The sequence below is a fragment of the Artemia franciscana genome, chromosome 20 (assembly GCF_032884065.1).
Source record: "Artemia franciscana chromosome 20, ASM3288406v1, whole genome shotgun sequence".
Taxonomy (NCBI): domain Eukaryota; kingdom Metazoa; phylum Arthropoda; class Branchiopoda; order Anostraca; family Artemiidae; genus Artemia; species Artemia franciscana.
In genome coordinates, this window is record NC_088882.1 from 28,140,205 (window position 1) to 28,153,552 (window position 13,348).

General features: G+C 36.0%; 1 protein-coding gene across 5 annotated transcripts in view; it reads left to right on the forward strand.

Moving 5' to 3' along the window:
- Window positions 1-13,348, forward strand: part of LOC136040073 (axin-2-like) — a 123,709-nt gene that overhangs the window by 74,375 nt on the left and 35,986 nt on the right. For all 5 annotated transcript variants that reach the window (XM_065724147.1, XM_065724145.1, XM_065724144.1 and 2 more), the window contains 2 exons: window positions 5,249-5,386; window positions 7,923-8,058. In XM_065724147.1, the coding sequence (XP_065580219.1) occupies window positions 5,249-5,386; window positions 7,923-8,058 (274 nt within the window). The remainder of the gene's footprint in view (window positions 1-5,248; window positions 5,387-7,922; window positions 8,059-13,348) is intronic.

A 13,348-nucleotide genomic window follows, 5' to 3' on the forward strand; every position in this document is an offset into this window, starting at 1 on the left:
ATCAGCTCTTTACACTCCGGCAAATTCTCGAACACCGCATGAAACACAATCAGATTACTATAGCCGTCTTCATAGATTTTATAACGGCCTTTGACTCGATCGTTAGAGATGGCATATGGGCTGCGATGCAAGAGGACGGCGTCCCTGATAAGCTGATACGCCTTATTCAGGCATACTACCAACACGTTCGTGCCTGTATACAAGCTGATGGAGAGCTGTCCTCCCTCTTCGACATCGATTTCGGGGTGAGACAGGGCTGCATCCTGTCCCCCATCCTCTTCAACTTTGTTATCGATTGGATCATGAAGCGCGCCATGCAATCTGCCAGAGGCGTTGAAGTAAGCCCTGACTTCTCCATCAAAGACCTTGACTACGCGGATGACATTGCCTTGCTAGAAAACGATATAGATCATGCGCAAGCCATGCTGTGTAATGTTGCTGCTACTGCAGATTTGGTTGGGCTGAAGATCAGTAAGGATAAAACCAAAATTCTGACAAATTCTGAGGATGTACTCACAAGGGGCATCTCTATCGACAACTCCCGTTTAGAGGTTGTTGACCAGTTCAAGTACCTGGGATCCCTCATCGACATTTCCGGCGGCTGCAGTACGGAAGTCCAGAGCAGAATATCATCAGCATCGATAGTCTTTGCTCAACTTAGGAAGAACCTGTGGAGACAAAGAGACGTCCTACTAAAAACAAAAATCCAGATCTTTGAAGCAACCGTCCGCTCCGTACTCCTTTACGGATGCGAGACATGGCCCCTGAAAGCAGCGGATGTTCATGCTCTCAAAGTATTCGACCACTCCTGCCTGAGACAAATCCTCGGTGTCTCCCTCCGAGACAGAATTAGCAACGTCGAAATTCGTAGACGATGCCACCAGAAGCATGACATTGAAGCCCTAATAAAAAAACGCCGCCTAACTTGGTTTGGCCATGTTTGTCGGAGGTCAGATGATACCCTCACTAAAAAGGCGCTATACTGCAAACCCCTCGCACACTGGAAGAAGAAGCGAGGTGGACAAGTCAAGACCTGGCTTAACACACTCAAGGCGGACCTAGAGCCGATTGGTGGTTTCCGACGACACGGCCGAAGATGGGACAAGCAGTGGCTTGAAATATGTGCACCACACACACACGACCGAGCGGCTTGGCACTCAACCGTCTGCCAGATCATAGCGCCAGGGAGAGCTGAAGAGCTTGTGTCCTGAAACAAGTACAAGTACAAGTAAGTACAGTGTGGTCTTCGTCATTATTGAGGTATCTTTATCTTACGAATGGGTGATCGGATCTTAATGGAACTTGATATATAGAACGATCTTATGTCTCAAATGCTCCATTTTCAATTCGAATCGGATGCGAGGACATAGGGGGTTGGAGGGGGGAAACAGAAATCTTGGAAACCAGAAATCTTGGAAAACGCCTAGAATGGAGAGATCGGAATGAAACTTGATGGGAAGAATAAGCACAAGTTCTAGAAACGTGATTGACATAATTGGAACGGATCAGTTCTCATTGGAGGAGTTGGGGGGATTTCCAGTTCTTTGGCGAGTTCGGTGCTTTTGGACGTGCTAGGACGATGAAAATGGGTTGGCGTGTCAGGGACCTGCACAAACTGACTTGATAACAGTCGTTTCCCCGATCCCACCATCTGGGGGGGCTGAAGAACGAGGAAAAATTGAAAAAAAATTGAGGTATTTTTAACTTGCAAATGGGTGATCAGATCTTAATGAAATTTGATATTTAGAAGGACTTCGTGTCTCAGACCTCTTATTTTCAATCCCGACCGTATCCGGTGATATTGGGGCAGTTGGAGGGGGAAACGAGAAATCTTGGGAAACGCCTAGAGTAGAGAGATCTGAATGAAACTTGGCGGGAAGAATAATCACAATGCCTAGATACTTGATTGACATAATCGGACTGAATCAGCTCTCATTGGGGGAGTTGGGGGTTTTTAATTCGGAAAAATTAGAAAAATTGAGGTATTTTTACCTTAAGAACTGGTGACTGGATCTTAATGAAATTTGACATTTACAAGGAACTCATGTCTCAGAGGTCTTATTTTAAATCCCGATCAGATCTGGTGACATTGGAGGGAGTCGGAGGGGGAGACGATGTCAATTGGTAGGCGTGTCAGGGACCTGCGCAAATTGTCTTGTTAAAGTTGTTCTCCTCGATTCGACCATCTGGGGGGCTGAAGGGAGAGGAAAAATTAGAAAAGATGAGGTTTTTTTACCCTAGGAGTGGTTGATCGGATCTTAATGAATTTTGATATTTAGAATGACCTCGTGTCTAAGAGCTCTTATTTTAAACCCTGACCGGTATTAAGCTTCTGATTTTCCTTTTAAATCAATCTGTTGATTCTTAGAATTTTGCTAGAGCTCATGTCATATGAGCATTTGGCTCTTCCGACCTCGTTACAACTGTCATATGAGCTCTTAGCTCTTGTTTAACGACCGATAGGAAATCCTTAGAGAAGCCCTCTTTGATGAGCTTCAATTGGTTCGGTTGCTGGCAGGAGAGAAAAGCTGTCTCCTCCCAAAATAGACTCTTTTGTATGCCTGTCCTTAAAGATAGTTCTTAATCGTACATTATAAGTTATACAAAGACTATTCATCATTGGGATTATCAATTTTTGGAAGAAAATTTCAAGTTTTCTTTATTGTAAAAATATTTGAAAAAAGTAAACTATATCGACCTCTTTTCCTTTCGACTAAGATCAAAGAACAATCTTTGCTTCTGGAAGAAAAAAAGGTTTGGTTATACCCTATGTAACACTTTATAAAGGATGTATTCCTTTTGTGATAAGATACCTTTGTGTTTCTTGTCACTCTTTGAATATGATGGAGGTAACTTGTGTTTTCGAAGAATGGAACAAGGGAATAACGGTGGATGTTTTTTTTTTTTTTGTCCTTTTATCAATCACCGCTTGAATAGGTTTGAACAACGCTGCCCCCCCCCCCCCCAAAAAAAAAATATGTTCAAAAAATATAATTCTAGTTTTTATCTTGGAAATGTTTAATAGTTTTACTACGAAGTTTTTAATAATAAGAAATCGAAGTCCAAAAAGCACCTGTTTAGTTTTCTTATGTTTTTAATGAAATGAATCCAGCTTTCTGCAACTCATAAGAATAAAGGAAGATAATACAGACAGAAAACTAGGATAGTAGTTAGAGACTGGTGAAGACTTTTTGACTCTTGATTCTAATGTTAATTTGATGCATTTGAATGAATCCTTTAAGTGTGCGTTTCTATGTTCTAACGCCGTTTTTCCATAAGACCTCCACATTAGAAACGTTTATAATGTTTATTGGGACAATCCATATCGGTTTGGTAGGAGGTTCTTTAAAATTCAGAATAAAGTAAGAAATTTGGTTTGTTTTGCACATAAAGTTGTACCTTGAGGTGCAGCCTTCCATAGATGGAACCCTAGCCACCGTGCTCAGTATAATCTTTAATTTTTTATTTTATTTTTTACATTTTTCTGAATATAATTTTTTTATCCATTTAGAGATATAACTACAAAGTCTTTTGGTGTTGTCTCCTGAATCTTTGCTCAAACATGTTCGAATTTAAACACACTCTTGTAACTGTCTTTCTTTCTCTAAGAACGGTAACGGAATATGGTGCAGTATTCCACTATAATGATAGCTGAACTCATAATCTTATCTGTAACAGAATTGAAATCAGAAAGCATTTTAAAAAGGCATTTTTTTAATTAGAATAAAGAGTGAGATTAAGACCTAATAAAAACAAACAGGTATTATATGAGGGGGATTACCGCGCCCTGTAATTCTCCTTCTTCATGTTTTAGTTTGACTAGTGTTTTTCTGGAAGTATGTTAGAGTGCATCAAATATAGCTGGTTGATAATTGCACGTTTTTTTCTTTCCTCTGTTACTGTCAGCCTTCCAAAGTATTTAAACCAATTTAAACGTTTCAAGTAAACCCCAATACACGAACCCTTTCATTTGGGACGCAAAATGAAAAAAAAAAGAAAAAATTAAGGCTTTGATAAATGGAACCTATCAAATCTCCGCCTTTTACGCTTTAGTTAAACTTTTCATCCCAATGCTTTGATGTTCAAACACTAAAATTTCCTGTTCAAAACTACCCGCGGGAAAAGGAGTGTTGTCACCCCGTTGACCTTCGTACTCCATGCTTATTTGTCTAAGTGAAGGAGATCAGGTAAAGACTAACCTTGAAGTCTGAGATGGGTATTTATCTGAATGAGCTTTCACGGAAGTTCGATAACTTAGTCTAAAACGCCCTTTTTGTGGTTGAGGTGCCTTTTGTACAGTTATCAACTGATACTTCCCCTAAAAGCTGCTGCTTAACTCTGCAATACTACATAATTTGTCAAGTGTTGCTAGGTCGAACTTTTACAGTAACCGTTTGTTAAGCATATTTGTTAAGAGACAAATGTGACACCAAAATGCAGTATGTCCCTAAGGCTTACTTTGACGAAAATTTTGATAGTGTTGGCTCTATTCCGGCTCAAACAACTGTTGTGGCAAATAATGGTACAAACTGGCATTTTGCTGCGACCTCTGTTTGTTTTGACTTAAAATCAGTTCTTGAGTTTACAATATACGTCTATATAATCCTCTCATGATATTCTACTATGCCTGATTCGATAGTATGACCCCGAGAAACGTTTGAATAAACATTGACTTGTGGCCATTCACCTGTCGCCAGGAAAATTTTAAATTTCGAGCTAATGTGTCATTTTGCCTCTAGGGTTCGGCTTCACTTGAGACTTCGGCCCTCTTGGACATGTTGACTGTCATGGTATAATTTTCATCAAAATACCAACCTTTTTGGGGGAAGGGGCCCTGCCTTTGTCTGAAATTAAGCAACTAATCTTATAGTTTACTATTAAAATGTATAAATTTGATATATTTGAAGTTAGCATGAAAAGCTAGTTCTTCTGATGAATGTCTTATTTCAAGATTCTGCTTTTTCAAGTTTTGGTATCTTTCGACATAGGTCGCTCATCTCTTAGCTTTCATGAACGTTTTGATTAAATGAAATGGCATAGAACGTACAAACAAAAAGAAAATGGATAGCTTGACTTTTTTTTCTCCAATGAAAGAAAAAGATCCAGAATAATGTATTTTCAGGGTAAACAACTGATACAATCTGACAACCCTGTCTGGGTATATTGAGATTACATTATGTTTGCTTTATATTGCTGTATATTTTACTTTATGTTGTGTTTGTTTATTTTATTTTTTTATGGTTTTCAGAACGATATCTCGCTCAGCCCCAAGTCCCTATTCTGTTTATAATCCTTGTCCCGTAGTTTCTCGACAAGATAGCGAGGCTCAGTCTATGAGCTCTGGGGCACACACTGATGATGCAATGTCCTGCACGAGTAGTACTCTGTAAGCTTTTTTGTTTTATTTATTCCCTATTTGATTTACTTCTCTCTTTTTTTTCTTTTCTTTTTTTTTTCTTTTTTTTCTTCTTCTTTTTTTTGGCACAAATTGTTTTCCCGGATGATTAGGTCACCAATGTAGTAAAAAAAGAAAAAAGTGATTTTAGGCTAGTTTTATCAGGAAACTGATGAAAATTGAACTTTAAACTGAATTTTTATAAAAAAATTTTTAGTGAAAGCTTGCAAGAAACTAAAATTAATAAAGATGAGATGTTAAAACCACTTAAGCATCAGTTGAAAATTAATCAAGAATGAGGCCTCCTTTCCGCCTCTCTCTTTATTTCTATATCTCGTTCTTTCCTCTCTCTCAGTTCTTTAAAGTGAAAGTAAGGAGCTGCATTAAAATTAAAACGAAATGAAATTATTCTGCATATGGGAGGGGCTTTCCCCTCCTCATACTCTCGCTTTTTACGCTAAAGTCTTAAAAGTTCTTGAAAAAAATACTTTTTATTCAAATTCAACGGCCCTTGTGTTTGAGTAGTCTTTAACACTTGTGACAAAACGTTAAACTTTCGCTTAAAAACGAGGGGATGAGGAGGGGGTAGCCCCCCTCGTATTCGGAATTGTTTCCGTTCGTTTTAAGTTTTAATGCTCCTTCTTACTTTCAGTTGAAAAAAAAATATTTAGTTTTTGATTGTTTTTCAAATATTGCCGTAAAATCTCCCTCTCCCTCTGTGGAAAACTACTTTTGGAAACTTTCCTCCTAACGGAAAATTTCCCCCTGGAAAATACCCCCCCCCCCCCACCTCTCAGAAAGTTATCCACCCTACGAAAAACTTACTTATACATTCCAATCGTAAATACTATATTCAAACGATGGGTAGATAGCATAACTTACAGCATTTTCCCCAGGGGCTGAGGGCGGGTAATATCACCCCCAGAAGCATAGTTAAATGACCTTTAAACTACCCTGAACCAAATGGCTATCTCAAAATTTTGGCTAGATGTCTTCGGGGAAACAAAAGGGCATGGAGGAAGGCTAGTTGTCTTCTAATATTTGTGGTCACTTTAAAACAGCACTAGAGCTTTTAATTTCCGTTTGAAGCTAGGGCCATCGGTTCGATACGATGACGCCTGAAAAACAAGCAAAAACAAATAAAATACACCCGCATCCGGGGTCTTTTATTCTGAAACACGAAATTCCGCATTTTTGTATATAGGAGTTTGAAACTACTACAGTGGAATCAGTATATTCTTTGGATGTATTAAAAGTTGTCAAAATTCCTTTTTTTAAGAGTTTCGGTTAATATTGGGCCGAGTCGATCCTTATTCCGTTCATTTACCACGAACTAATTGACCATTGGTGTTACCATTGGTTGAATTGAAAACTCAAATTTTGGGAAAGTCAAATTCGGATTGGGTTTGTTGATCGGATAAGTAAGTCTTGGTTTAAGTTAAAACTTTGAATTAAGAAAAACAATTACGAGTTAATATCCTTTTGTTCATAAGTTTTACTACTTTTAGTACATTTGTTCTTCTTAAACATGAGTAAATTTGACTTTATCTTGATTTTTACTCTTTTGCCTATTTTTAAACTTTAAAAAAAGAGGAAAAGGAAAACATGTTATATAGAGGTACAGAACAATTCAATTTCTTCCTGGCGTCTAAAGGCTAGGTAATATCGGTAGTAGAAACTAGTAAAATCTTTGGTAATTGGCGGATTCTTCAGTATATGGGTAATATGTTGGTAGTGGTAAAGTCTTTTCCCTCTCATCTTCTTAATAATAGCATTGAAATGTAATAAATGTGTTGGTCCTGAAGTTAGAAGCTTGGTAACACCGATCATGCCAAATTAGAATCTGCAAAACATTTATAGCTATTTTGATCTTAATGCTCAGGATGGGAAATTGTAAAAATGTTGACAATTTTAATTTAAAATGGTGCAAGTTCAGTTTAAAATGGGATAAATTTATGGGGTGATCTAGGTGGGGCCTAGAACCCGTGTTCACATTGGGAAAAAGTGTAAAAATGAGACCAAATTTTGATTTCCAAGGACCTGTTTTCATTTTGAATATAGGGAAGGAAAATTTTAAAAAATTGCAATATTTGATTTTAAAATGATGTAAAATCGACTGAAAATTATATACATAGATGGCGTGATCTTGGGGAGGCACAATCGGCAAGGAAGTTTCAACCCCTTTAGCTCCACGAGAAAAAAACTGAAGTTGTATTTAAGCAGATTTTTTTGAAATGAAAATATGGAAAAACATGTAAAACTTTTAATAAGACAGGTAATTTTACAACAAAAAACAACTATTTATGAAATGTCAGTTCCTTTTATTTTTCCTTTGTACAGTTTTCTTTTTGTATAATTTTCTCTTATTTTTGTAAAGCCGAAACTGCCAGACATTTGTTATTGTTTCTAATAACAAATTTTTACAAAACAAATTCATTACATTTCAATTATAAATAGAAAGTGTGGTCTAAGAAATTATCATTGTAGCAGCAGCAATTCAGGGCGTTGCTAATGAATAATCTTTTAGTGAACTTCGAAGCGGCCTTAGACATCCACCGACTCGGAAGTACGCTGTGTATATTGAGCCAAAGAACAAAGAAGTAGCTAGTGGCCTCCCCCTTCACACTCACGTTCCAAGAACTGACCGACTAGTCAAAGAGCAGGTATAACATTCTTAAAATAAATATTCTTAACCTATAGCATTCAAGTGAATTCACAAACCATCTTTGCAAATGTTGTTTTATACGGTTTCGCTCCGTCAAGACATGAAAAAATATTTTATTGGAAACTGTTTTTCAATTTTTCCCACCCTATACCTCCTCCCTGAGTGATGTTATGGTTGAAAACATGATTAATCTTTTAATTTTGGATCTAAGATCTCTCTAATTTAAAAATAGGTAATCTTGTCATTTTTGAAAATAATTCAGGAGCAATTTGTGATGCCTAACAGTAGCTATTGGTCCCTCTCCCCCTTCCTCATACTTATTACCACATATCTTTAGTTGAATATAGCTAAAGAACATCAAAAAGTTGAATATAGCTTAAGAACATCAAAACAATTAGCCAATTAAATTAAATCAATTGAAACCCGAACAATTAAATAAAAAAAATGGTTTCTAAAATTAAATTCAGAGTCTCGAAATTATTTTTTTTTTAAAGAATATTACCTGTTAGCAACAGAAAACAAATTTGTGTCATTCCTCTGTCTGTCTTAAAAGAAAGCCTGCTAAAGCTGGAGCAACTTTCAGCTTCTTGGAAGGTCGATAAATAAAGCTGAAAGTCTTAATGTGTTTTAACAAAGCTCACACTTTCCTTTTGGGAAATATTCAAAAAAGGCTTTTTATTGCATGTAACGGATTATAATCATTATAACAGTTAGGGTTAAGGACGTTCGATACCGTAAATGTCATTTTACTAGTCTGAGTGTCGCCTGGCAGTCTCAAAGACAAAGGGTGCATTAGCAAATTTTCCAGCACCACATGGAGCTTTCGGAGCAATTTTGGCACACATTTATAGGGGATCTTAAATGTGTCAACAGTTCGAAAAGCTACCGAGAGGATAGTTTAAAAAAAGAAAGTCTATAATCTCTTACTAATTGTTGAGTAATTAGTTCTCTCCAATGTGCATACAGCATAAATCATTTGCATCCTATGTCGGCATTGATCCAAGTAAAGGCGGTTAGCACAACAGTAAATTTCTAAAGCTGTGAAATTATTCAATCATACTTCTTTTAAGCTGATTCTTAATGTTTTCCCAGCAGATTTACTAAAAGATTGTTAGGGACTCTCCTCTCCTGAGCCTTAAAAAGAAAATTCTACTCTGTTGAAAAAAAAAAAAATAGAATCACGCTTTCTAATGATGCAAATTTTATTAAATCTGGATATCTCTATCTCTGACACCTTTAAAATCCAATCTGCTTTCCCGCACATGAGGCTGTATCCAGGATTTTTTTCGGGGGTAATTTGAAAAATCTTCAAAGCCACGTCAAAAATTTGTTTATATGAATTTTCGTTATGTTTCGCGATTTGGACAAAAATTTCAAGGGGGCCATAACCCCTACCCTCCCTCCTGGATCCGGTCTTGCCTACACATTTACAATATCGTTTCGGCTGCGGAGGATAATTTCTGGAAAAAACAAATTGCCATGCTCTGTGTTTATTTAAATATTTTAGATATAAAGACATTGACACCTTGGTTAGGAAGTTGGGCTTTTCAACTATGATAATAAAACACAAATCCAAATTTGTCAAAATTAGCTTTATTTGTAATGTGTTTACGGCCCTGTAGTCAATGGAACGCTTTAAATGAAAGTTCTATTGATTCTATAATGCACTTTCTAGTCAGACATGAAGAGAAACAGAGTTGTAGAAGAAAAAGAAAAGCACGCAGATGAAAAATTTGTTTTGCTTTTTTAGCTTTTTCTTTGGATATATCCTTGAGTATATAAAAAAAAAGGTCACCCTTGGGTGTCCAACCTAGAGTTTAAATCACTAATATCAAGATTTCTCCTTTTTTATAATGAACCAATGGCCCTACCTCGTCACAAGTACCATATGAGCTCTTGGCTCTTGTTTTAAATTTAAAAAAAAAAAGAAAAAGAAAAAATGTTGTATAGAGGTACAGATAGCTTCCTAGGGAAGCTATTGAACTTTATTCTGCTTTTTCCAGAGCACCTGGGATGATATAAATTCGATTCTAATTTTCGGTTTTTAAAAAAAGTTTTAGAATTTTTGAATTTGTTAGCAATGTGAAATTTTTTGACATGATTTTCTAACTTAGGAACATACAATTTTAAGGAAATATGCCTTTTTTTGAAGAAAAGGGTATATAAGCAAACATTGAAATCATAAGAGATATGTATACTAGCTTTGAACAGTATTCACCCCTACCCCCATCCCCGCTAATATCGGCCCCACTCTAAATAAATGGTGGGAGTACCCTCCTCACTTCTCCCAAAGTTAATGAATCCATCCACGAATTTGTATTTGAGTCTAAAAATACTCTTTTGTTTTTTCATGTTTGAATGTTAATTAATGGTCGATAACTTAAAGGATTAATTTGTATGCTTTTGTTTATTTTTCTTTTCTTTTTTTCTTGTTTTAAGGTGGTAAAAAAGAAATTTTTCGCCAATTGGTATTACTTTTCGTTTTACAAAATTCACGTAGAAACTGGATAGTTTTACTTTTTGTCTATTGAAAATGAATAGTTTTTTTTTTCTATTGATGTTCCACCAAATATTAATAGTGTCCTGTTTTGACCAATATAAACTCTTCTGCCATGATAGATGCTTTTGAATTATGTCTGAGACAAATCTTTGAAGTTTTCTTATTCTGGGTAGGAAAATTTTGCCAAATTTTTTTTTAATGAAAGATTAATTGGTACTTGGTTTATTTGTCGTTTTTATATAGTTATAAAAAAAATTCTTTCGCTATTCAGTACTTTTTTTAACTTTATGTTGAATTTTACAAAATTTTACTTGGAATTCTATATAGTTTCATTTGTTACTGCCGAATTGATTTTTTTTTTCTATTGTAGTTTGATCTAACATTATTCATTTCGATTTTGACCGGCAGAAACTTCTCTCCATGATAAAGCTATTTTTGGATTATGCCCGAAGCAAATCTTTAAAGTTTTCTTATTCTGGGTAGCAAAAGTTTGCCAAACTTCTCTGCAGCCTTAATTGTATATCTGAGGCAATTCTTCTTTTCTTTAATAGCACAAAATTTAACGTTATAAAACTTTGAAAATTTCATTTTGTATTCGATTAGTTATGCTGTTTCCTTGCTCCTGTTTCTTTGAGTTGCTCGCATTAAAATATTCAGAAAATCTCAGATTCAAGTAAACCTAAATCTCTAGGGGTTATCCATGGGAACAAAACAGAAGGAGAAAGGGATAAATTAGTCCCATCTTTTTTAAGTCTTACGCTCCTAGGTAGGAATTTGACTTTTCCCAAATTTGGCAACTAGCCAAAAAAAAGTATATTCCAAAGAATATGCATAACTTATAAGAGTTAAAACTGGGGCTAGTGCTGACATTGCCAATACCATCTAGCGTTTGGCGTTTCTTGGCATTTTTTATTGAAGTGATAATGCAAATTTTTAGTGATTAGTGTAATTGACCGAATTGGTGTTGTAATTAGCGTTTGATTTCAGCTTCTTAAAAATTACCTCACCATTACGAAGCTTGTAAAAAACGCCAATAGACACCACATGCTAGATGGAGTTGGTGATTTTTATTGACGTTAGAGTCAGTTTCGACAAATCAAACAGTTCCTACCTCATCAGTAGTAATACTAGTGATGACGGTTACTGCATATGTGACCGAAATATCTAGGATATTGATAATCTTATTATATCAAATCATATCAAATTATTTTGATATGAATGATATGAATGCGCCACCCCAACAGCTAGTTTTCATATAAAATCAAAGAGCTGTATGCCAGTTTGGCAATAATACGGATTGTAGTGGCACAAAATTGTATCTATATTGGCAAGACCTGTGAAAAGTATTGCTTTGAATTTGTTCAGTTCATTCCAAGGAATGTTTACATAATGCCAGAATTCAGGGGATAGCCATATATATAACATAATGGATAACAGCGAGTATGTGCATTGCCCGGTAATGAACTTTTTGGTCTATGATGACCAAATGAATATCAAATTATTGATAAGTTTCATCAAATTTAATCTTTGTCATCAAAAGTTACGAGCCTGAGAAAATTTGCCTTATTTTGGAAAATAGGGGGAAACACCCCCTAAAAGTCATAGAATCTTAACGAAAATCACACCATCGTGTTCAGCGTATAAGAGAACCCTATAGCAAAAATTTCAAGCCCCTATCTACAAAAATGTGGAATTTCGTATTTTTTGCCAGAAGACAGATCACGGGTGCGTGTTTATTTGTTTTTTTTTTTTTTTTCCCAGGGGTCATCGTATCGACCAAGTGGTTCTAGAATCTCGCAAGAGGGCTCATTCTAACGGAAATGAAAAGTTCTAGTGCCCTTTTTAAGTGACCAAAAAAATTGGAGGGCACCTAGGCCCCCTCCCACGCTCATTTTTTTCCCAAAGTCAACGGATCCAAATTTTGAGATAGCCATTTTGTTCCTCATAGTCGAAAACCATATTAACTATGTCTTTGAAATGACTCACTCCCCCACAGTCCCTTGGGGAGGGGCTGTAAGTTACAAACTTTGTCCAGTGTTTACATACAGTAATGGTTATTGGGAAGTGTACAGACGTTTTCAGGGGGATTTTTTTGGTTTGGGGTGGGGTTGAGGGGAGGAGGCTATGTGGGAGGATCTTCTCTTGGAGGAACATGTCATGGGGGAAGAGAAATTCAATGAAAAGGGCGCGGGATTTTCTAGCATTACTACAAAAAAAAAAACAATGAAAATATAAACACGAAAAAGTTTTTCAACTGAAAGTAAAGAGTAGCATTAAAACTTAAAACTAACAGAGATTATTACGCATATGAGGGGTTCTAAAAATACTTTAGCATAAAGAGCGAGGTATCTAGGAGGAGATAAATACCTTGCTCTTTATGCTAAGTATTTTTAGTAATTTCAACTATTTATTCCACGGCCTTTCTGATTCAGGGGTCATTCTTAAAGAATTGGGACAAAACTTAAGATTTAGTGTAAAAGGCGAGGTATTAACGAGGGGACAAACCCCCTCATATACATAATAAAAAATATAAGAGCATAAAAGTTTGTTACGTAAGTTAATTCTTAAGTTACGTATATTTTTTACTAATAAAAACTTTCGTTAAAAATTAAAAGTTCTAGTTGCCTTTTTTAGTAACCGAAAAATTGGAGGGCAACTAGGCCTCCTTCCCCACCCCTTATTTCTCAAAATCGTCTGATCAAAACTAAGAGAAAGCCGTTTAGCCAAAAAAATTAATATGCAAATTTCATTTTACTAATTAATGTGTGGAGAGCCAAAATCAAAAATG